The sequence below is a fragment of the Homalodisca vitripennis genome, chromosome 2 (genome assembly GCF_021130785.1).
Source record: "Homalodisca vitripennis isolate AUS2020 chromosome 2, UT_GWSS_2.1, whole genome shotgun sequence".
Taxonomy (NCBI): Eukaryota; Metazoa; Arthropoda; class Insecta; order Hemiptera; family Cicadellidae; genus Homalodisca; species Homalodisca vitripennis.
The window spans coordinates 73,392,706-73,417,355 of NC_060208.1; the positions used below are offsets into that span (position 1 = coordinate 73,392,706).

Below are 24,650 nucleotides of genomic sequence, written 5' to 3' on the forward strand. Positions count from 1 at the left end.
AATTCTTGTAAACAGTATTTTGTTAGTACAAAAGAAAGCTATCAGAATTATTGCAAAGGCTGATTTCAGATCTCACTGCAGACCACTATTTATCCAAGAGGGTATTCTGACTATCGTTAATATGTTTATTTTTCTCTGCTTGCAGCATGCAAAGAAAAACCTGCCCCACACCACACTAAACAGTAATGTACATAAACATAACACAAGAAACAGTAGCCAAATTGCTAGACATTTCACCAGGCTCTCTAAAGTACTAAATGCTCATGAGGTTGTAAGTATAAAGCTTTTTAACTGTTTGTCTCAGAGTGGCATCGTCTAACATCCCTACGATCAGGACCTTTGTGGATGGCCTGACTTCGTCCTTTGAAGAAGCTGCAGAGTCCTCGCCCTGGGAGCACATTCAACTACTACAGGCCCAGGAGGTCCCCCGTCTACGTCCTCCAATGGACGACTAAACACTACTTCACTTCACTTACTACTTACTATACTGACTTGTAGCACTAGCTACTAGGGCACTGACCCGCAACTTACATAAGGCAAGTGCCTAATCGGCAGACGCCTTAACAGAAGTGGGGGATCCACCCCCCCACAGTCACAATCAGCCAGCCAGCCAGTCTCAGAGTGCTCAGCATGTTAGTTTTATAAGATTTAAGAAAATAATGCATGCCTGGTTGATTGCAAATCCGTTCTATAGGCTGTGCGAGTTTTATGAATCAAATGTTGCAGATGTAGACTTTGTGTAAATATCCTTTTTTTAGATTTTTTAGATGTTTTAATGCTTGTACAGTTTGACTTGTTTTACATAAACATTGTTGTTATTTTATATATTATTTGCTTGTATTCTTTTTACTTGCTTTGCTTGCAATGAAATGCACTATTGTTTTATGATGTTTATCTTTATTATAGTTGTTTTATGACTGACAAGATCTGATGCATGTTTATGTCCTTGAGATCAATAAAGTTATTCTATTCTATTCTAAATAATAACTAATTCTAGCCTATCTTTCTTTTTTTATATTTCAAAACATTGACTGTAGACCTATTACGTTTTTTTTTCAGCCATTGGTTCCTAGTGATGGTTATAATTGAATTAATGTTTAAGCTTTTAAAACATACTCTCGGTTTTACTTTCCTTGCATATTTTAATCACAACTTTAATAATATTTTCAAATCATTAAATTGACTTTATATAGTGCGGTTTTACTTGACTTATTTTGTACCAGAGGTAAAATGAAAATGCGGAAAGTCTTTAGACAGACGATTTCAGTTTCGATTTAGTGTTTTTTAGTCTTCCGACGTAAGTACGCTGTGGTAGTGTAGTACGGTATATTTGCCGGCGGTGTAATTATGTCTTTTAACTGATAATTGTCTTGTTTATTTCAAGATGTTTAGAGTGTTGCACTATCTACGGCGCTGTTTTACTTTTATAAAGGTAATACTTTGGATACATGCTTAGTAAATAGCAAAATGTTGATTTCGTGGCATAGTTGCAATCGGCATGCAGATTTCCTTCTCAGTTTCTCCTCAACAAGGCCGAACTGCAGTAGAAAATTAGTTAATCAGGCAATATAAACTAATCCCTTCCCAAAGATGCTTATTATAAATTCGTATAAATATTCTATGAACAGTGGATAATCTAAAAGTTACAAACTTGTATAAATCTTTATTTAACCCATGTGACCACATCAAATAAATGGCAACTCACGGAGACCTAATTTCTCATTTAGAAAGACCTTGGTAAAAATTGATATCTTTTAATATCGTAATTGGGTGTGTCTAGCTAATTATTTTCATTATGGGGGAAATATTAACAAGAGACAAAATTGAAAGTATACCGTACCTAAATAGCTTAAACAGATTTGTTAATTGCAGTGAATATGGATTCAATGTGTTTCATATAGGCTATATTAGTCTGAATAGGACAAACTTAGGTTATATTCCATACATTGTATCAACTTGTTACACAGGCTTACATGATTTGATGTATGGATAGGCTATACTAAGATATTAGGTTAAGTTAGGATATAGGCCCTAGGCGAGTACCATGTAGGTTACATATATTTATTATGTATTAGATTAGGCTAGACCTACTATTTATAACAAAATTTATATGATTAACAGTAGGCATATAGGCTAATATCAAGGCTATATAGACAACAAGAACCATTGAAATTCTGTTAAACTCAAGTTTGTAGCCTAGGATGGAAAACTCAATATCTTTTTGTCTAGCCTATTTATATGTAAAATTACTTGCTAAACACAAATATAATGGGTATTTAGGTAATCATTTAATTTATTTACATTAGCCACTTCACACTTTTTGCCAAAATTTCAACTTAAAATAAGAAAATAAATATATAGGATAGTAGTACAGTCGGTATAAAAAAGGTAAGAAAGCCTAAATGGTAACAGGAGTTACAACGGAAACGCTCCTGGCCATCGATGTTTGAACTTTTAATTTGTATCTCGAATAGTCCGACATCGTAGGGGACCAGGGGCAATCAGGGTTTCTGGGTGGGGGGATAACAAGCTAATTTCGAGCTCAGATCACGTGAAAAAGGCTAAACTGATATTCACCTATCCAGTAGTGTGGGCTTCGGCGCCACTCCCCACTGCTGGTAAGTAAAGAAAAACATCCTCGAGCAGTACCTAAATTTTAGATCAGATCACGTGAGCCCCTTTCCGCTAATAAGCTAAACCAAAATGCCCCTGACCATCAGTGCCATTAGTAATGTTAACAATAACATAATTAAAATAAAATAAAAAGAAAACAAATATAACCAAAGAGAAGGGAAGTAAAAACTTGTATAAATAAAAAAAGAAGTAAAAATGATTGCATTTTATTTAGCCACTTTACACTATATCTCAGCCAAACACAAACTTCATTCTTATCTACTTGCAGTGTTTCCATTGCAGTTTCTTTTGTTATTAGGCTTTCCTACCTTTAATACCTATTGTACTACTGTCCTATACATTTATTTTCTTATTTTGAGTTGAAATTTTGACATATAATGTGAAGTGGCTAAAAAGTCAATAATTATTGGTTTTTATTATCAATAAAATGTTGAAAACAAAATTATTAAAATCTTATATGTTAATAAATGCTGCAATTCTGATGAAATTTATTGTTTTTAATAGAAACATTAATTTAGGTTTAATTAATAAACAATAACTATTGTTATGTTATTTATGTACAAATATAAATTTAATGACTATGTTCTTGTAGATTATGTCCATTTTTCTGTAATTAATAATCAATTGTCCTCAGATTCAATAATGCCGACAATGGTATGAATAACATTTATATCTGATTTACTTCAGCAGGCTAATTAGTTAATTCTTTTGGCTTCATATACCTATGATAAGCGAACCCCCTTATTACAATCATTTATACTTTATATATTGAATAAAGGAAATATGAATGTATCTAAAACATTAAATTCAAGTCATATGTTTCAAGTTAATAGATATAGTAGAACAATTACGTACTGTCATAATAAAGGAGCAATAACCATTAATCAAACGATAAAATTAAGACTGGTGATAGGAAAAATTACATTTAAATAGTAAAGAAAACATAACAACAAAACAAACATCTTGAAACCGAGAAAAACAAAGTGAATAATCTCTTAGTATTATTTTGTATAGTTTTCTAAAGTTAACTATCTTTTTTTATTTGCAAAAAGTTACTTATAGAACAAATTGTGTTTAGAATACAAAAATATATGTACAATTAGTGCAGATAGTTTAGTTATTGTTCTAATTAATTACTATTGGTTGATTATATCCATGCGTATAACAATTAAATATCGTTTGATAATTTCAATATACAAAACCAGGTCCGCTTATCGTACTCTACGCTAAGAGGCCACCATGACAAACTAAATCATCGATAACATTTACTTAATGTAAACAATAACATTCATTGGCAACATTTACAAATGGAAATCATGATTCAAGATCTAAAAGACACCAGGCATGCTGTTTTAATTCAAAAGCTCAACACAAGTACCTTTTGCCCGCAATGGGTGAACTTTTGATAGTGATAGCGAGTATATGACAATATTGGGAGTAGTAACAGTTACAATAATGTGTCTAAATGGATACATGCCAAGTAAAGAGTTAGCCATCTTTCAGTACCATAGCATCAGAGAACATTTAAATTACCATGGTTCACTATCTTGACTTCATAGAACTGGAAATGCTGTTTTCTCCAGCTTTGAATTCTTCTATGAAGTGAAATTTTTGTAGAAACAGTTTTTTTATGAACCTCTTGTGTGTATAATAAATATTACCTTTGTGCTCTCTAGAAATGTTAATGTTTTATTATATATGTTCTGTGTTTACAAACCTTGTATATTACCATTTTCCAAGTATATATTGTAAGACATTCCCTTAAATCATATCACTATCTATTCTTTTACAAAACTTCCACTCTCACGAAGTGTATCATACAAACATCCCTTATTTTATATTACAATTAGAAGTCTTCTGATCGTGCACAAATTCTGTTACTCATGAAACAATACTTGACCCAGGACACATGTAGTCTTGCAGCAGCAAGATATCTTGAGAAAGATTTTATCTGTAGACTTTAAATTTTGCATAACACCATTTCTACATGAATTCTATGATGGGCATGTCCATCCATGGGATCTTACTAATTGAAGCCTGGCACCCAGTAAGCTGGCATAGTACCTGCTTTGTCTGCCAGAAGGATGTGAACATTTCTTTTATATATAATTGTCTGTTTGCCCGCAGGACACCCCAAGAATGAAATGAGCGTTAGACTTGAAATTTTTCATGCAACCTCAGCAAGTATGTTACATGACACATTGTTTGGTGCACATCTACCTTGTCAGATACTAAACATCATGAGAAAAATCACAATTTAATAACAAATTGTTTTAATATATAACTTAGTTTATCAGTAAAAAGAATTAGGTGAAGAACGTTTGCTTCTAACTCATTTTACCCCTTGATGAGAATGAATTTCAGTGCAAAAAGAGTAGTAACACAGCGATTTGCCATTTATTTGCTAAGTCTAAAAGAGTGTAGATGTACAAGTCAGATCCTAAGTAATTTGAATTAGCTTTTGTTTTAATCATATTGAACAAGAACAAGGTTATCAAGGATAATTATTGGGAATTGTCATCTGTGGAAGGGACAAACTTTATACATCTTGAATAAAGCCAAAAGATTACAGGACCATGATTTAATAAAACATAAATTTATTCTTTTTCTAACTTCTTTCAAATATAAAAATAGTGTGGCTTTTTCAAAAAAAAGTATCTAAAACAAAATTAAGCATTTTTTTTCTATAAATAAAAGGCTAAATTAATATTAAATCCGTCTAATAGCTGTTCTACTATTAAATATTAACTAAAACTCAAAATAGAATCCTTCAAACATGAAATGACAAACTAATACACGGAATCTTTGAACTGAAAATCTACTGTTTTAAAGTAAAATGATATAAAGGTGCACAAAATAAAATCAAAATAAACTTTTCCATTCACGACATTATCTTGACTTCAGATAAACTTTATAATGCTAATTGTAGTTCATTTTTACAATAACTTTTTATTGCATATTCTCTGCATATCCAGTTTCAACAATACATTTTTCTTTCCAGTTACACATAGATTACATTATTTATTACTTACTGCTCTGTAATATAAATTTCTTATTTCATTAAATTTAATAAATTTTGCCTATTTACATTACATAACCTTTTAAAATTATTTAGGATTGTTACAAGTGCTCAAATCAGTTATCAGCTATCAACTAGTTGTGCTTGGTGGCATGCGCGGTAACAAACCCAGTCTGCTCTTGTGATTAGAAAACAGTAGGCTACAATTTATGCTTGTTTAGCACTAAACATCCATGACAGTATTGGCAGGATACTCTTAGCAATAAACTTACAAATCTTTTGCTGTCTAACTAAGCTATCCCACAACTCGTAGAACAATATTTTCCTCCCCACTATAATAACCCTAATCTATTATATAAAAATGAAACTGTTCGTGTGTAACAGCATCACTCACAAACGGCTGGACGGATTCGCCTAATTTTTTTTTAAATTTGTTCGTCTTGATCTGTAGAAGGTTATAGGATACTTTTTATCCCTTTCCCGATTCAGGATTCCGCCCCACTGGTTACAGAAATACCCGTAAGAAATGCATTGCAGCAAACATATGTTATTAAGTGAAAGAGTCTTTTCAAATTTTTAATCAGCTGTTCTTTGTAAACATATATAATGCGACAAAAAATATATTTATATATAATTTAATTACTACACTTATAGTTTTAAAGCATAGAGTAAGCTTAAGAGAAACGACAAATTTTGTTTAAACTGTTTCTGCAATCACTGTTAAACATAGACTTTACTATCCAGATAATACAATTCAAATTTGACGTAAAAATTCACCTTTAACTGCAATATTTATTTAATATAAACCATGCTCATGCTTGATCAGAAGAGCAATGCAGATATCATAATTACTATCTTACGTTGGCTACAAATATAAAGAATGTTATAAAATCAACCTTAGTTGTTTTTTTTTTTGACAGAAGTATCAGGAATGTGGTACATACCTTCATAATGCGCCCAAGAAGCTCACGAAGGAACGACTATCAATTATCTCAGCAATGTTTAGAATGTGATAGAAAATGAATAAGTGAATATAGTGTACTGTTTTTCAACGGGAAATTGCGTGCGAAGCCGCGGGAAACTTATTGAAATGCGCAGCGAAGCGCGCCGGATCCGCTAGTATTAACATATTTTTATTACAAATATTATTATTGTAACTCAAAAAAATTGATTTGAGTCCAATTTTACTAAACCATTTTTATTCCTGAGTGTCATATTGAAATTACTGTAAACTTATTGCTTAGTGCTACTGGTGACATACCAGTAACCAGTACATTGTTACGAGTGAAAAATTTATAATTATTTTATGAAAAATATTTACCAATTGTAAATAACAGTTGTTTACAAATGATTTTAAATTGCATTTAATATAACTATATTTCTATTAAAACGTTAAAGAGTTTAGATTAGTAATACTAATAAGTTTAAATTAAATTTAGATTGCTCCATAATGTCAATATAAAAGTAGTATATTTTACAAACAAATATAGAATTAATTGAATTAAGTATAATTTTTTTAAATCATTGTTTTATTCCGAGCAATCAAAAATTAGCAATTAAAACAAATCTGTTGTAAATAATTCTGAGATATAATAACTCATTTTTGACTCTGAAACATTGATTGTGGTGGGCGCACATTATCCCAGCCCTCCTAAGTCCCCAGTACATGACGTCATAGTGACTATGTTAAGTTTACGTTGTTATCTTTATTATCTATACTTCAGAATAAGTTCCTAATCATAGAAAGAATTATATTTATTATATTTCTCTTTTTAATTTGGATTTTTACCTCCCATACAAAAATGTCTCAGTATATATTCTCTCTGCCCTAATTTATTACATAATTACATTGAATTAAAATTACTTTCCGTTGGGTCATAGCACTCTTGATGTCTGGTACTCTCTTAGATCTGGTTTAATTCTAATCTCTCTCATAATGCCAATTGTTTTATTTTTTTTGTAATATTTGAATATAGATGCTTACTGTAAAAAAGTGGGATTCTTACTAAATAATTAAATTTACTATTACTTACCTAGTTTTACTAATGTGATCGTAACCGAGTAAAAAAATGTTATATTTAACTTTATCTCTTCTACTCTTATTTGGCTATATTAATTTCAAATGTCAGTTCAATGTCTGAATTTTCACAGCATCTACAATTTAAAATTACCTATATCGTACAATTGTAGCAGTATTTTTTTTTTTTTTTTTTTAATTAAAAACTACCTACTTTACCAAAATTAACGTTTTTTCTCTATTTTTTCTCTAAGTTTTTATGCTTTGAAAATGTCTTCACAAAAAGATTGTTCCTAATTTTTTTTCTACAGAATTTTAACAGGATAATTGGGGAAAACTTAGCCAGACAAGACACAAATATCAACTAAAACAGAAAAAGAAATGGGTTATATTCTGTTGATGTTGATGAGTGACATTTATTTATATCTCTTTCATAACCAGGCGTACATTTGTTCAAGATGTTTTTATATTTGGGTACAATGGTTAATAAGTATCACATAGGCAATATTTTATTAAAGCTTTTATTCTGTATTGATATTTAAATATTAATATCAGAATGACAGATCAGATGTTGGCCTTCAAAGGGTTAATATGTGACTGACATAGGAGTAGACATGTCCCAACTGGAAAGTGATGCATTATTTTGACTCGCCCTATCGTATTCAAGCATGCAGTAATTTGTTTGGATATTATGTGTGGGCCAAATTAGAATAAAGTTAACTACTAATATAATAGTCATTTGAATTAATTTGGTGTTGTGGTTTTGTGTTATAGGTGTGACTATCCGCAATCATGCCAGCCTCAAGCGGAGACCCAATAAGTGCGGCGCTCAAGCATTCTCTGGCAGCAAGCTCTAAATTTACATCTGATGGTGACAGTTTGGACTCAAAACTTATAGGATCAGCAAAACATGTATTATTGACTGAAATCAAATACGATCAGACTGGAAGCTTTAGTAACACTGTTTTGGACTTAAAATCAAAGTACATTATTCTCAAGCCCCCCACAAGCCTAGAAAATGGTGAGATAAAACTAAAAAACGGTTTATCTAAAGGGAAAGATGCCCCCAGTGAAGTGAAAACACCACCGTCTCCTGGAAATAGTGGTAGCAGTAGTTGTAGTAGTAATAATAGTAGTAGTAGTAGCTGTTCTAAGCCGTCCAGCAGTTCAACAAAACCTGTGAGTCCTGGAAGTGGATCAAATAAGGCGGATGCGGTTTTACCTTTACCCAAAAGAATTTTGTTCCCACCTGAAAAAATTCAGCTTGGTTGGCAGTCCAAATCAGTGCCAATTGGCTCAGGGATGATTAACTTGGGAAATACGTGTTACCTGAATTCAACTTTACAAGTGAGTTGCAATATACAAGTTATGGTTGTACTTGATTATCAGTTAAGTAGAAAATTATACATCTAATCCGTGTTTTTTTTTTCTCTCTTAATATATCTACAGAGCTAGACCTAATGTATGTATCAATTGTTAGGGTATAACTTTTTCCATCTCAGATCCAAGTATTAATATCAAATAAGATTTTTAATCTGGTATAAGTATAAATAGTATCTGAAACTGAAACTTCTAGATTGGATTAGTCAAAATTAATTTTAAAAAAATATATTCTTTACTGTATATTCTGTGAATCATGCACTGCAACATAGACAATTACTCTTTTTTTTTAGTAAAGTGCTTCATTATAGGGGGAATGCTTTTACCACAGTTAGGTGCATTTTATATAAGAATAGATCTGTCTTTCAACTCATAATAATTAACAGTAAAAACCTTATTTGAGTAGTTTATTACTATAAGTTTGATTTCAGCCAGTAATCCTCTGATGTCATAGTGCAAACCATTTTTAGTACATTAAGAAACCCATTACAGTAGAACCTCGGTTAACCGAGGTAATTGGGACCGAGGGTACCTCGGATACGGCGAACCTCGGATAAAACACGGAACGTAACCTAAAAAAATCGTTACCGGGGCTAAAAATAGCTCAAGATATACTAAAACATGAACAAAAGTTATTAACTGAACTGTTGTTTAGTTTATTAGTACAAGAAATGTTATTAGTACGCAATAAAACGTGAGAGGAAACGGTAACACTCACAATACTAAACACTGTTTTAATATAACACTCAATTTATTGCACAAACTGAATACGTATGATATAGGCTACACAATGTACAGAAGTTTAGTTACAGTACAGTATTCCTGTTTACAAAATTAAATCAAAGAAATGAAAATTAATTTACTGTACATTGTACAAAAATAAACAAAGTAAGCTAATCTTTTTTCCCAAAGAAATCAGTTATTGTTTTTTGACTTAGATTAGAGGATCTTAGGCTAGCCGCCCTGTTGCGCAGCGTCGCAGCCAAACTAAATCGTTTGTTGTTGCGGTTTCTTGTTGTTCAAATGTATGCCAGTGCTCCCTCGATCGTTCTTAGACCTTCTGTATGTGATATTTTCTCAGTCGCCCCATCAGGTTTCATCGCTGTAAAAAAAAACTTTTGTTTTACGTAACCGTAACGCAATCAAAAGGCAGCAGTTGGAATTGGTATGAAAATTAGTTTTGGATTGATGACATGGGCAACATTTAACTAAAGTGTAACAAATATACTGTAGTTGTGTTAAAAAAATTGATGTTGGATTATGTTTTTTATGTTAAAATTTTGCATAAATAAAAAATCAAAAACTTACTTGTCATCATCTTCTGGTTGGTTGAGCATCTGGATAATCACGTCATCAGTTAGGGCCTGATCCTCATCTCCATTGATCCATTCACTGATGTCCTCTGCACTGATGGGCTCAGCCACTGGAAGGTGGTTACAAAGATTCACAAGCTCTTCATTTTCAGGAGGACATGCTCTTGGCTGGTTTTCAGGAGCAGCTGTCTCTTGGCGGCTTGCCTTTTCAATTCCGAAAAGTTTGCGCCATGACCTTTCTTATAGTGTCCTCCCTAACGTTATCCCAAGCTTCTGACACCCAGTAGACAACATCTTTCATTGTGATTAACTTGAGAGCATCAGTGACACCCAGCCCGTCCTCTAGCTTCTCCAGTAGATTTCTAAGCAGCCTCTTTTTGTAGTTTCGCTTAAAAGTTTCTAGAACTCCCTGGTCTAGAGGCTGGATGAGGGCAGTAACGTTTGGAGGCAAAAAAATAAGGCTCTAATGCCATCGCTGACTAGCTCATCAGCATCTGGATGGGACGAAGCGTTGTCAAGAATAAGAAGGGCCTTGCGAGGGAGTTTTTTGTTCTCCAAGAAAGCTTCAACGACTGGAACGAATTCCTCAAAAAACCATTGTTTGAAAATCCGCGAGTCCCATCCATGCGTTTTTCTGGTTTGTGTATGTGCTGGGAAATGTGTCCACATTAGTATTTTTAAAAGCACGTGGGCTTTTTATACTTGCCTATTACAACTGGTTTGAGTTTCAAACTTCCTGCAGCATTGGCACATCCTAAAACTGTAAACTCGATCTTTAGATTTCTTATACCCAGGAGCTGATGTTTCCTGCTGACTGGCTAAAGTTTTTGAGGGCAACATTCTGAAGTTAAGGCCTGTCTCATCACAGTTGAATATTTGATCGGATGTAAGACCCTCACTCAAAATCAATTTTCTTATTTTTTCTTCAAAAACTGTCACATCAGTTTCATTACCTGAAAGTTTTTCCCCAGATATATTAAGTTGCCGCACTCCATAACGGTTCTTCCATCGCATTAACCACCCGGAACTAGCGGTAAAAGGTTCATCGCCATCGCCAAAAGATTTATGGAAATCTAGCGCTTTTGCCTGCAAAATAGGCCCACTTATTGGACTTCCCCTTGCTCTCATTTCCGAAAACCATAAGAATAAAGCCTCGGAAGTTTTTTCATACTCACACTTTTTTAAACGTTTTTCTCTCTGAATTGCAATTGGAATTTAAGCTCTGAGCACCCCATTTTTCTAACTCAGCCCTCTTCCTCCTCCAATCTCCGACGGTAACCTCACCAACACCCAAGGTCTTTAGCGACTGTTCTTATTGACCTCACCATTGTCCAGACGACGAATCGCATTTAGTTTAGTCTCTAAGGACACAACGACACGTTTGCGTTTAGCACTCATTTACACCTACTGTAACTGCACTTAAACACACAATAAAAAAACAGTGATAGACACTTGACTTGTAAAAGTAAACAAAGGACTGCCACTGAGACGAAATGGCGTCTTCGGGCAGACCGATGATGCACGAACACATCCGAGCTGAAGCTGTACACCAGGACAGCCCACTAGATGCGCAATAAGCTACGGGGAGTCGAATCGGGGTGGTGGGGAGAGCGAGTGGCTCAGTCGCGTCTCGGCATTGAAACAGTTCGCATTGGTCCGGCGGCGAGCGGTGTCGGGTTACAACACCTGCAGCTGCTCTGGCGAGCGGTGTCGGGTGACAGTGCCGTATGCATTCGGCAAAGATAAGCGCTAAGCTACGCAAATATTTGGCCGAGGAAACACAACAGTTGCCAACAATTTACTGTACAGTAGTTTTAACGCATTGCAGGCTAGCGTGCGTATTGCGATAAAAGGAGCACCCAAACGCTCATTACTGTACGTAGTTTGTGGCGTGTTTCTTTTGCTTTTTAAATAAAAAAAAATCGTCGAGGACGGCCTCGGTTAACCCGGAGTCTCGGTTAAGCGAGGCTCGGTTAACCGAGGTTCTACTGTATTTCATAAAGTATATTTAGGCAATATTAAGATTTGATTTGAAATCACAATCAACAGCAATGTGTCTGATTTGAAAAAAATCCAGATACCTATTCATCTCTATAATTATACAATAAAATGCTTAGAAATAGAATAAGATCATTATTGATAAAATTAGATAGGGAAATGTGTCGAATGGCACCAAAAGGATTAAAGCAGAATAGGTCTTGCATTTTTTTAACCAATTTAAGGAGTTTATGTACTTATTTACCTATAAGCAAATTGTAATGAATATTATCAACCCTTTAACCTTAGCTGCTTAGCTGTGGGATACTGACATACTTCACCATGTAAGTTTAAAATGGAAGCAAGGAATGTTTTTTTTTTTACCTATAATTATATGTGTAATGTTTTAACATAATTATCATAGACTATGAATTACATGATTTTTTTGTGATGTGTCTGAAGATGATAGCCTCGCTATTGAAAGGCCTCACAAAACAAATAAAAGTTTTAAATATTGGTTTTATGTTTTTCATGTAATTTAACAGTGACCAATATAAGCTCCATCTACAGCATCATAGACTATGCTTAAAATACAATTTTTCTTTATAAGTGCATCTTAAGAACTGCAATTTTAATTTAATTTTGTATTATTTCAGGCGTTATTTCATGTGCCAGCCTTTGTGAATTGGCTGCTAAATGACAAAGCGCATAAGGACAAATGTGAAACGATGAGTAAGTAATCATTTCTTCTCTCAATATAAATAAAAGTATTCTTAAATTCAAAATAAACTTAGAATTTTAAAAACAATGTATAAGTTTTAGAATGAATTCAGTAGGGAAATAACTCTTTGCTATATAAATATATCATTGGAGTAAAGTTGAATAATGATGTGTTGTGACATTCACCATGGTACAATTGATTTGTCGTTATTCATGGATACCACACATTTGGCTGTTATTGACAGTTGCATAGTATGAGTGGGGGCTACGCTAAATTTAGTTTTAGGTAACATTTTTAACACATGAATTCCTAATTTTTGTTATATAGAACATCCAACAAATATGTTTGGGAAATTATCATTTTCATTATATGCAAAAACCTAGATTAACAATATATTTAGCTTTTATTGCTTTGAAAATATTCCATTTTATATTCCACTAACTACAGAAGTAACTATCCTCCTCAGGGTCGTCAAAACAACAAACATCAGCTGGCCACAATAAAAGAAATGTAATATTTTACACAGTTATGCCACCAGAAGCATTAAATATAATTATGGTGGATAAGATTAGGAGTACACAGCCTGTTCAGTGCTGCTATCTCGCAGACAAGTACAACTACACAGTCAAGTTTTATAGTCTTATCATGGCATAATTGTGGTACCGCCATTTCCAGGTTAACACCTGAAAATATACTAATGGTTTGCGACGATATTCGAAAACTGAATTTGGAAAGACTGGGTCCTAAATAATAAACGAGGTCGTGAAACGTTGATTGGAAGGTAGGCATACGATTATTAACACCAAAAACACCGTGCCGGTTCGTAGAGGGAGCGGGCAGCCAGCTTTGATTTTGTAACTCCGACCACAGAAAACTCCAAGATGTCCTTGCCCTATCGAAGTCAGAAGAGAAGAGGAGTAAAAGTATCAGAGTTTTAATGTGGTGTAAGGAAGAGAAGAAGAAGAAGAAGGAGGAGGGAAAAACTAAACTAACATCACTATGGCCCTAAACCATCCCTATAAACGTCCCGCAGCGGCGCTTTGGTCTTAGATAGGCCCAAAATATTTCTTTAGGTGGGAAACATGGGCCGACCTAATAAGTTTCCCCTGACTTGGGACACCTCAATGTCACGGTGACTGGAGAGGTAAAAATCATGAATAAACCAGAGGGCGTGACCACAGAGGTTGCAGTTTGGCTGAAATTTGATTAGCCGCATTACTCAAATTTACTCGTTCGAAACATTGCCAAATCACCGATACGAAAATTAACTGGGTAAACGACCTTGGTTGTACTGCCGAGCAACTGTACCGTAGAAGAGCAAAAAAAAAAAAATATATGTGGAGCGAGTCGTAAAGTAGCGCTAAACCGGTAACTACTACATAAAGTTCAACAAGTCCCAAGTGAATAAGACACAAGCCCAAATAGTAAACTCTCCCTTTAAACTGTAAATAATTTAGAACACCACCAAAAAAAAAAACTCTTTTGAGGCCAAGAATCCAAAAAAAAACCCCCAGTGAAAAAATTAAAAAATTAAGAAATTAAAGACCAAAGGAAAAAAAAATTATTTTAACCACTTAAGGCTTAAATTAGGCTAAACTGAAATTTAGGTAAGTTAAACACCCGAAGCTGAATCAAGCAAGCTGACATATCAATCAATCCAAAGAGTCCCACTAGGGTTTGGTATATTATAAAATAGTGAAACCCTCAAGGTGGCAAACTATAGTTTTTAAAAGTTTGTAAAAGAAAGGATGTTTTCAACATTTTGGAAAGAAAAGTTTAGTTTTGTAAGTAATTTAAATCACTTATATGTATGTCAGCACGTCAAATCCAACCCCAAGCTGCAACTTCATAAAAATTACAAAACAAGCCTAGGCCTATGTTACTTTCAAAACTAGTTGAAACCAAAGGTGTACTCCATATTAACTTTTAACTGTTTTAATTTAAACAGGCACTAGTCAAAAGAATCAAAGTGGCTTTTAATAATAGACTATGAAAAGAATTATTATTTTTACAATAACATTAAAGTTTTGAAGAGGGTTTTAGAAAAAAATTGCAAACTGTTAGACTAAATCAACCCCTTAAGCTTGAACTGCCCCGAACAATCAAATAGCATAGGCCTACATAAAAGTTTGACATATTTCTAAGTAGAAAAATTTATCAGATAAATTTAACAGTAACACTTCAACTTACCTTGTGTATAGACTAAGATTAATTAACAAAATTTTGTAAGACTCGAATAAATTCAACACAGTAGACAAAAATCATCAAATTAGTGCTATTAAAAATTTAAACTCTTATCAACTTATAACATGTACAAGTGGTGTAAATCCGCTGGAAGAATAAATAAAACAACTAAATAATTAATTAAAATCCTAGAATAACAACAATTAATTGCATTTGGAACTAAGGGTTGGTGTGGAAAGGTTTTAATAATTTTAATTAAATCAGATGTAGAGATGAAATATCAGAAGGAAAGCAAGTTATATAAAAAAGAACACTTTTAATTATAAGCCAACCCAAAGTAAATAATCTGGTGGAAACTGAAAGGGGGTTTCAAATATTAACCAGAAAGCTAAGAACTTTAAAAACAAAAGGTAGGCTATACATAGGCGGCAGTACAATACGCAGTCACCAACAGCATCTATGAAATCCTTCGACTTTACTTGCACAGATCTGAGCCAAAGTTTAAATTAAAATATACTAAAAGGTGCTAATTAAAGTTTAGAAAGCACAAGTAAATTAAGTACCAGGTATGTTTAAGGCAACAGACTACACTGTAGGTGAAAGTAAAAAGTTAGGTTAAGAGTTAACTTTGGTGAGAGAAAAAAATTTATTAAAATTGGTTTAAAGTAAAATTTTAAGCTAGAAAAAATCAACCAAATACCTATGCCTAAATAATTAGTGAGAATAAGTTACTAAAGTTTAAGAAATACTGCCCACTCACACATGTTCAATTATTACACAACTAGGCTTAGGTAGCAGTTGGTATGCAAGAACTGCTTGGCTCAGACCTGCACATTAAAAACAAGCTACTTCGAAAAAGTTTAACATTTTGAGTAAAAAAAAAAAAGGCAGTGTAAGGAAAATTTAGAAAACTAAAAAAATTTAGAAAAACGTCTAACCCCTTTAAAAAAACTTAAAACTAGGACTTAGCTCTCATAGCTGTGTAGAATTCCTCCGCTCCCACCGGCAAGCCTAGCCTTCCATTTCAAACCACGATCTGCTACCAATTTGTTATTTTTTCTGAAAATCTGGAAGATCACCAAAGACATCTCGATTTAGTCCTTGACTGACTTCGATAGGGCAAGGACATCTTGGAGTTTTTCTGTGGTCGGAAGTTACAAAATCAAAGCTGGCTGCCCGCTCCCTCTACGAACCGGCACGGTGTTTTGGTGTTAATATCGTAATGCCTACCTTCCAATCAACGTTTCACGACCCTCGTTTTATTATTTAATTTGCGACGATATCGAAAACTGAATTTGGAAAGACTGGGTCCTAAATAATAAACGAGGTCGTGAAACGTTATTGGAAGGTAGGCATACGATATTAAACACCAAAACACCGTGCCGGTTCGTAGAGGGAGTGGGCAGCCAGCTTTGATTTTGTAGGTTTAAACCTATCCACTTAGAAAATAATTTTTTTTATCAGTGTTTGAAAATGATATAAGTTTATGAAGTGGCACCAGTAGCTGTCACTAACCAAAACTGTTAAAATGACAAGATGAAATATGCTTAGCTTATTATAAGTTCATTATATGATAAAAATATAATAGGATTTTATATTCACTTACTGTATATTGACTATTAATAATTGAAATTGAACTTAGATTTAAAGTGCATGATATTGAACCATAATTAATTTAACAATGGAAAGTAACAAAATTTTAAACCAAAATGTTAATTTCTTTAATATGGTTATATTTATGGGCATGTGATCACAGGAGTCTTCGTGACAGTATCATAGTTTGCCAAACAACTTCGCAACAGTTAATAACAAGGCTCTACTACCTAGTCAATTTTTTTAGGCCTCTATTACTAGGTGAACTACTAGACAGTATAGTTTACTTGTAACTAGTACAATGTAGGCTATTGTATGTATTGAAAACATTATTTTGATATGCTTAGTTTAGAAGTAGTTTTGTAACTGTTAAGTTTCATATGTTGTAATTTTTTGTTTTCATGATGAACTTTTTATTTTATAAATATTATTTTTAAGTTGTGTATTTTAAAAAGTACTTTTTATGTAAAATATTATCTAGGCAAGTTTTTTTAAAATTTGTCCTTGTTAACTTCAAGGCGTAAAATATAAAATAACAGAGAAATATATGAAGCTCCGGTAATACAGTAGGAACGCATTACAAGTTGAATCAGTTTGTTTACGTTATAGAGACAAAACACTGTTTTGTTACATGTTGAAACCACTTTAACAATGGTGTTTTCAAAATGCAAAATGTTGCATTTTTAAAAATTTAGTAGATAGTTAAAAACAAAACTGTAAAGAATTAAAATGTTAAAAAATTCTAAACCATATTGGAAAATGGCACTTGTGTCCTTAATTATTGGCTGAGCGTTAGGAAAGCCTTTAACTTAAGGAGCTGGCTGAAAAAATTTCATTTCTATTTGTCTGTCTATCTGCATGATATCTCAAAAACTAACTGACCTTTAGACTTGAATTTTGCATGAAGCTTCATTTTTTATGAGGTATAGTTCAATGATGGTGCATGTCACTTGGGATATGGTTAAGCATTGGTGAATAATTTTACATTGATCTCATGGGTAATCAAGATAAACAATGAGAAAATGCAGAACAAATAAATGTTTAAACAAACAGTACAATCATATATGATTTTAACATGTGGCTCTTTTATTCATAGGGTAAAATGAAAAAAATAATATATTGAAAAGTCAATCTTGGTGATAAGATATGATTTCAGCACACTATTAAGTGTTGTAGTACCTGTCCTAGCTGAACGGAACTTTTATTATATGAAAACTTCTGTAAACCTAATTTAATGAATAAATATGTAAATGTATGATGTGGCAAGATAACTGGAGTAATATTTCATCCATAGACTTTAAATTTTACATGAATACTTAATTTATACAGAGAAAAAATAAGTTCTATGTTGGCACATCCTGCCATGGAATTTAATTGAGCTTAATGATGCTTATCACTCAGTAGGTTGCCATAATTTCTCTTTTTCTGTCCGGAGGATCTAAAAGATTTCTGTATGATTGTCTGTTTGTTTATCTGCGCGCTGGAGATATCAAGAATGAATTGAGCTATATGTTTGTAAATTTTGTATGGAACCTCAGCGAAGCCTGTTACACGAAAGATGATGTGGCATACTCCTACCTTGTCTTTAAAAAGTAGGAGGAGTTCTCCATTGAAACTGTCCTGTTCATTTAGTCATGTGTTAGTCACTGGACATTCTTTCTCAACAGGATCATATTTAGTAGTATACTCCATGTTCTCTAAGGTTGGATGGCAAGCACAGCTGCCCACAATGATTTTTTGTTTTTCCCATATGTCTATAAAATCTGTCATTCAGACACACTTAATTAAATAAAAATATTCTTTGTTGTTGTCAGCAGTATAGGCCACCCAATCTGAGAGGACATTTCTACAAATCTCTCCTAAAAACTTAAGGTGGGGACACCTCTTGTATCATTTCCATTTAAAACAACATTGATTTTTTACCTGTCCATTGTGAAGTCATGTCAAAGTTAATTTTTCAGATGGTTTGACACACACAGAGTGTTTAATCTGCGCAATGCTGAAAACACTTAAGTGCTCGATGGAGAACAGTGCATCATCCAGTCCCATCAGGCCACACCTAATCTACAACAAACTGAAATGTAAGGTTTGTTTGAACACATTTTAATGTAAAATAGTGTTAGTATTACTTCAGATCTGAACCGTAATAGCTCAGTATTAAGCTAAATTTCAGAGTACTTGGTTAAATGTTTAGGTTTAGATAGTATGATACTGTAAATGTACCAACTATACACGGTTTTGTAGCGAACAGAAATTTAACATTAATACACTCATTTACAATGCAAAAAAAGTTTTTTGATAAAAATGTAAAGTATGTACTACTTTTTTTTTGGCAGTACGCATCCATATTGGTGTTGGATTGATTCTTTGGGCAAGAGGAATCAGATAATGATGAATTGTTTTCATTGTCACTATCAATTTTCATAACCCAACTCACATTCCACCAATTTATAATCATCCAAATATATTTTCTTCATACAATAGTTCATATATATAATTTGAACAAGGATCGCCCATTTCACAGCATAACAATCAATTATAAACATCTAGGCTACATATTAACCTACCAACAAAGAACGTCAAGGCTGTACAGCGTGTCTTCAGCTGCATAGTCTGTCAGCTGTATGTCATGTGGCATTTGGATCGTTATCAGCTGACAACGAGTAGGCTAGTATTATGAATATAAAGTATAAAATGAATTGGTATTTATGATTAGAGGATTCGACTTGTGCAAGTTATATCTTTATAACTTAACGGTTTTAATAGCGGAAAGTTGACTGACGGCTGTGCCATCTTTATCAGTTCACAAGCGGTATTGATGAACATCTGTGCTGTCACTCAGTTGGAGGGTTAATGAAGTTTAACCTTACCATAAGGTAATAACTAACCTAAGGTTATAGGTAATCCTATATAGGGTTTTACATTAAAGAGACTGATGGCAAAGCTCAGTAGCAATTAATTGTGGAATATATACTTCTTGTTAAACTCAGTATGAAAGGAGGTAAATTCATAACTTGTTATCAGTAAACATCAACTTGGGTTCTTTAAAATAATATTTAGAAATTCCCATAGCCAGTTTCAGTAACTAACTAACGAGTGGTAAAATATAAAATTATATTTTAACAAAAAATTTAAGTTTATTATGGTGTCAACATAGATTTTCCGTAAAAGAGATTGGTTAAGATTGTGCAGTTTAGCTCTTCACTCATTACAATAGTCTTTGCCATTCTATGACAAGTATAAATAAGGAAAATACATTAGCAATTTTAAAATTCCTGTTAAGTTTATGTAGAAAGAAACTGGTTTGTTCATTGATCAGTTGGGTGTACAATTACATACCATAATTATGACCTAGCAAACTTTTAAACTAAAAACTAGTTTTTAACACATTTGTTTATATTTAAATTTTTTTTAATCATCCTTTATTATTATGTTTGTATATTTACTGTAACATGTGTAATATATTTTTAGTGATTTGTAAGAGGCTGATCCACGGACACCAAGAGGATGCTCATGAGTTTCTGCGATATCTCATAGAAAGCATGGATCGTTCCTACCTTAGGCTGATGCAGGCAAATAAGTGAGTGTCTTACCTGTTTAAGGTGGTTCAACAGTCAATTATATTAGATATATTTTCTGTGCATGCTGCTAAAAAAACATTGTTTCCTTATTACATCTAAAGTGATTAGATCGCTTAAGATCTGTTGATTTAGTTATAGACACGATTTCATTATCACCAACACATGAAGAGCCATATCACTGCTTTGAGTCTTTGAGATTCATTTCTCTCCAAACTTGTGGATGGACATAACTCGGTAATTAACACCTAGATCTCAGATTAGATTTTTATCATGAAGCCGCTCTGATGAAACTGATAAAACAGCTAAGCTAATATCACAATGATACAGTAAAATATAAGTACCATTGTGTAATAAATTTAACAAAAGTTGTATAATTGAAACTAAATTATTTAAATCGCTATGACTTGTCAGTGACTCACTTATGCCACAAGAGTGACAATTTTTGACCCTTAAATATTTTAGACAATACCATCACAGCTCCCAAACAGTGCCGCATTTCCCTATAGGCCCACTAGGCCCAGGCCTTGGGCGCAAAATTTTAGGGGGCGCATAAATTTTAAAGTACACAAAAGAAAAAAGTTGCGGCGGCGGGTGGTGTTGGCGCTCGGCGGGGCGGGTGGCCAAGGTCAACTAGGTCCGGGGTGCGACGTTGACTCATTCATTGGTTCATTGCTTTTATTTATTCAAAACACTCCTATATATGTATATATACATATATATATATATATATATATATATATATATATATACTATTGTAATTATCTTTCATCAAAATTACGTAATTAAGAAATTTACTGGATTTCTACGTCAGTGTAATCGGAGTCCTCTGGGGGGGGGGCGCTCTTTGGTCTGTAGGCCTAGGGGCGCCGAATTTGTAAATGCGGCCCTGCTCCCAAAGAGACTAGAAGTTACAAACAGATTTACTTAATGAAAATAAATTTATATACTCCTTATGGTCAGGTTGTAATGTTGCATAATGATGTTAATAACCCTATGTCGGCAGTAAAGAGTTAGAAATGAGAAATTGGTGTGGTGATGATTTTATTGGTAATGAATCAGGAATAAATTATCTCTAAAGTTAGCAGTTGTTTAATTTTGAATGAAACAGACCGCTGTTACAATGGTAGTCATTAAAAATGAAATATTATGCCACCGTTAAATGATTAAGTTTTTATAGTATTAAAAATTGTGTTTTGTAACGATATTTATGTACCATGGGAATCACAAAGTGTTAAGTGTAAATTTTCCATCACTAATTTATTTTTGTTTAAGTTATTTTGTAACTTGTGAACAATCTGCTTGTGTTTACAGTCAGTTAGTCTGCCTTTTCTGTTGACTTGTTCTTATTTGCTTTGAATGTGTTTATCATAATTTTAATTGAGCTAAAGCTTTTAATTTATTGCAAAATACATTAAATACTATAAAGAAACATAGTTTGACTATGTAGGTGAAATATAATTACATAATAGAATACTTTTACTTTAATTTCACCCAAGTTTTGGATGGTTGGATCGGATGTTTTGGATTTGAAGTAGGTGTATTAGATTAACTCGCTAACTGTTTTTACCAATATGCATGACCTTAGTAAATAGCTTCAGTCTTTTTTCATAGAACATTAAAATAAATATTTTTTCAACTAAACGTTACATTTTGTCTTTTGCCTATTTTGGAATACCCTTTGCACTCTGTGGGTATTTTTGCAGAACGTCCATATACTCTTGTGGCCTGCAATGCAGAACGGGGTCATTTTCTCATTAGCTCTGATTTTAATATAGTGGATTACGTCCGTCTACACCGGTGTTCTGCATTGCAGGCCACAGATATGCTTGACCGCACACACGTCCAAAAAATATGAGTAAAATACACCAAACTTTGAACTAGTAAAAAAATAACCAAAATTGTAATATTTCAATAACCGATAGTAAAATGAACCTTTAAATGGGTCTTTAAATCCTAATTGTGTAACAGTTTTAAAAATAAATTGTAGTGCATATGACATCAACAGGAAGATCAAATCAGAGCTGAAGGGGAAGTGCACTATGGTCTGCAATGCGCTGGGGAGTAATGGGCATGGTTATTTAATTTTTAATCAAATTTGTCTGGGAATCCGGCCATGGCCTACAGTGCAGGCCAGAGTAGTACAGAGGGTTAAATTTCAAACTTGTCTCAGTTTGCTATGCATGGTCCCTCCAGAATGTTGTGATTTTCAAGTGCAAGTTCTAGGCTAATGTGAAAAATATTTATATGAGTATATCTAATGTATTAGAGTGGCTCAATATTCTACAAAACTTAATGAGTAAAACAACATAAAATATCATTATAAATATAGTGCTGGAAAAATGCAACTCATTTAGACTAAATTACCTTTTTAACATGTTCAATGTGGATGACGCGTGTTAGTCATGTAGGTTCCTTGCCATAGTCATCTAGGTTCTTCGCCATATATGCTGATGACGCGTAAGTGCAGCATTGCGCGCACACCCATTTATGGCCAAATCATCGATGCTACATTTAATTTAATGACGTTAATTGGTAATGTCAGTGCCGTATTGAGGTTATAGTATGATAAAGTGCCCTTTGTTTCGTAATTAATTTGTTTTGTAGTTTTAAACATGAGTGATACGAAACAATTAGATTTTCGTAATTGCGATTGCCTAACTCTCAGTGAAATAGATAGGTTTGCAAACTATGAATCAGATTCTGTTAAGTACAGCACAGGTGACAATTACAAACCTAGTGGTACTGAGTCCAGTGACAGTGATATCATAATGACCTTGACGATAACCTTGATAAGTGAGTAAGTATAAGTAATGTTTCATCCTGTCTGGGTGAAAATGACTTGCCCGTCCCTAGTGGCCTTCATACCCATGGCAAATGCCACACCTTCCCTACCCCCACCAACTCAACTGGCAACACAACGTTGGAAAAACGTTTTGAATTTCAGTGGGATGAAGTACCTCAGTTGAAAACATTTTTGTTTAGCCAACCGACAGGGTTGAAAGTTCCACTGCCTGGCAACAATACAATAAATTATTTCCAACTTATTATTGACGATTGCTTCTTACATGCCATTATCAGGGAGACTAATTTGTATGCAGTTGACATCTTTTTGAACAGAAATCTAAAGCCTAAATCACGAATTAATTATTGAAAAGAGTTTTTATCGCCTGAATTTAAGACTTTCCTTTGCCTTTTATTTCACACTGGTATCATGAACCACGCTACCTCAGCTCCGACAGTATTGGATGAAAGACAAATTGTTTCATACCTGTTTCGACAAATATATGTTGTGGGACAAGTTTTTTGTTACATTGAGGTTCACATCTAGCATCTGAAGACCAAGATGACCGATTATTTCAATAACAAAATGTCCAGCATTTAAGGCCCTTGCAAAGAGTTAAATCTAAGGTTTTAAGGAGGGGTCGGTTAGTGTTCAAACAGTACATAAAAAACAGACAAATACGGCATAAAGCTGTATGTTCTCTGCAAACTGATTGGCCTTGTAACGAAGTTTGCCGTATATGCTGGTGCTATGGACATACTTTCTGGTGAAGGGCACTCAGAGAAAGTAGTAATTTATTTGATGGATGAATGGCTCAACAAAGGACACTCAATGTATGCAGATAACTTTTACAATAGTATCAAATTGCATATTGGCTTATTGAATGCTTTTATACTGTACAACAAGCATAATGGTGACAATAAAATAACAATGTTAGATTTTAGAGTGGCTGTGATCAACAGTCTTCTTGCACCTGAACCCAACGATGCGAGTAATGACATGAAGTCATGCAAGAAAAGCATGTAAGGCATTTACCTACAAAACTAGCTTTACAACCAAATGGAAAGATAGGTAGAAAACAATGTCAATTTTGCTAAAGAAATGGCAAGAAGGAAGACACCATTTTTCTCTGTGAGGCTTATTCAGAAAAACCAGTGGCTCTTTGCCTCAAAAGATATTTTGAGGAATATCATAACAACTGAAAAACTTTTGTGTAAATAGTGTTTACATTTGTAGAAAGAATTTTGGAAATTACTCATCCAAGAATCATATCTAACCTTGTAGCCTGAAAACCATTCTTTTTGTTACCAAAGTAGTAGACTAATTTAGAATTTATATTTTAGCTTTTTACAAGAATAAAACTGAAGCCTAGGCTTTTTTTTTGTTTGCTGCCTATTTTATTGCAGACCTTATTTTATGAAACAAAAGCATTGAAATTCAGTCTACAAA

The 24,650-nt window shown here is 33.4% G+C and overlaps 1 protein-coding gene across 2 annotated transcripts in view; it reads left to right on the plus strand.

Moving 5' to 3' along the window:
• Positions 1-1,279: 1,279 nt before the first annotated feature.
• LOC124354170 (ubiquitin carboxyl-terminal hydrolase 36) overlaps positions 1,280-24,650 on the plus strand; it is a 52,128-nt gene continuing 28,757 nt past the window's right edge. For both annotated transcript variants that reach the window (XM_046804430.1, XM_046804431.1), the window contains exons 1-5: positions 1,280-1,432; positions 8,445-9,017; positions 12,997-13,072; positions 18,800-18,919; positions 20,310-20,418. In XM_046804430.1, coding sequence (XP_046660386.1) covers positions 8,463-9,017; positions 12,997-13,072; positions 18,800-18,919; positions 20,310-20,418 — 860 coding nt within the window. In that variant the 5' untranslated portion in view covers positions 1,280-1,432; positions 8,445-8,462. The remainder of the gene's footprint in view (positions 1,433-8,444; positions 9,018-12,996; positions 13,073-18,799; positions 18,920-20,309; positions 20,419-24,650) is intronic.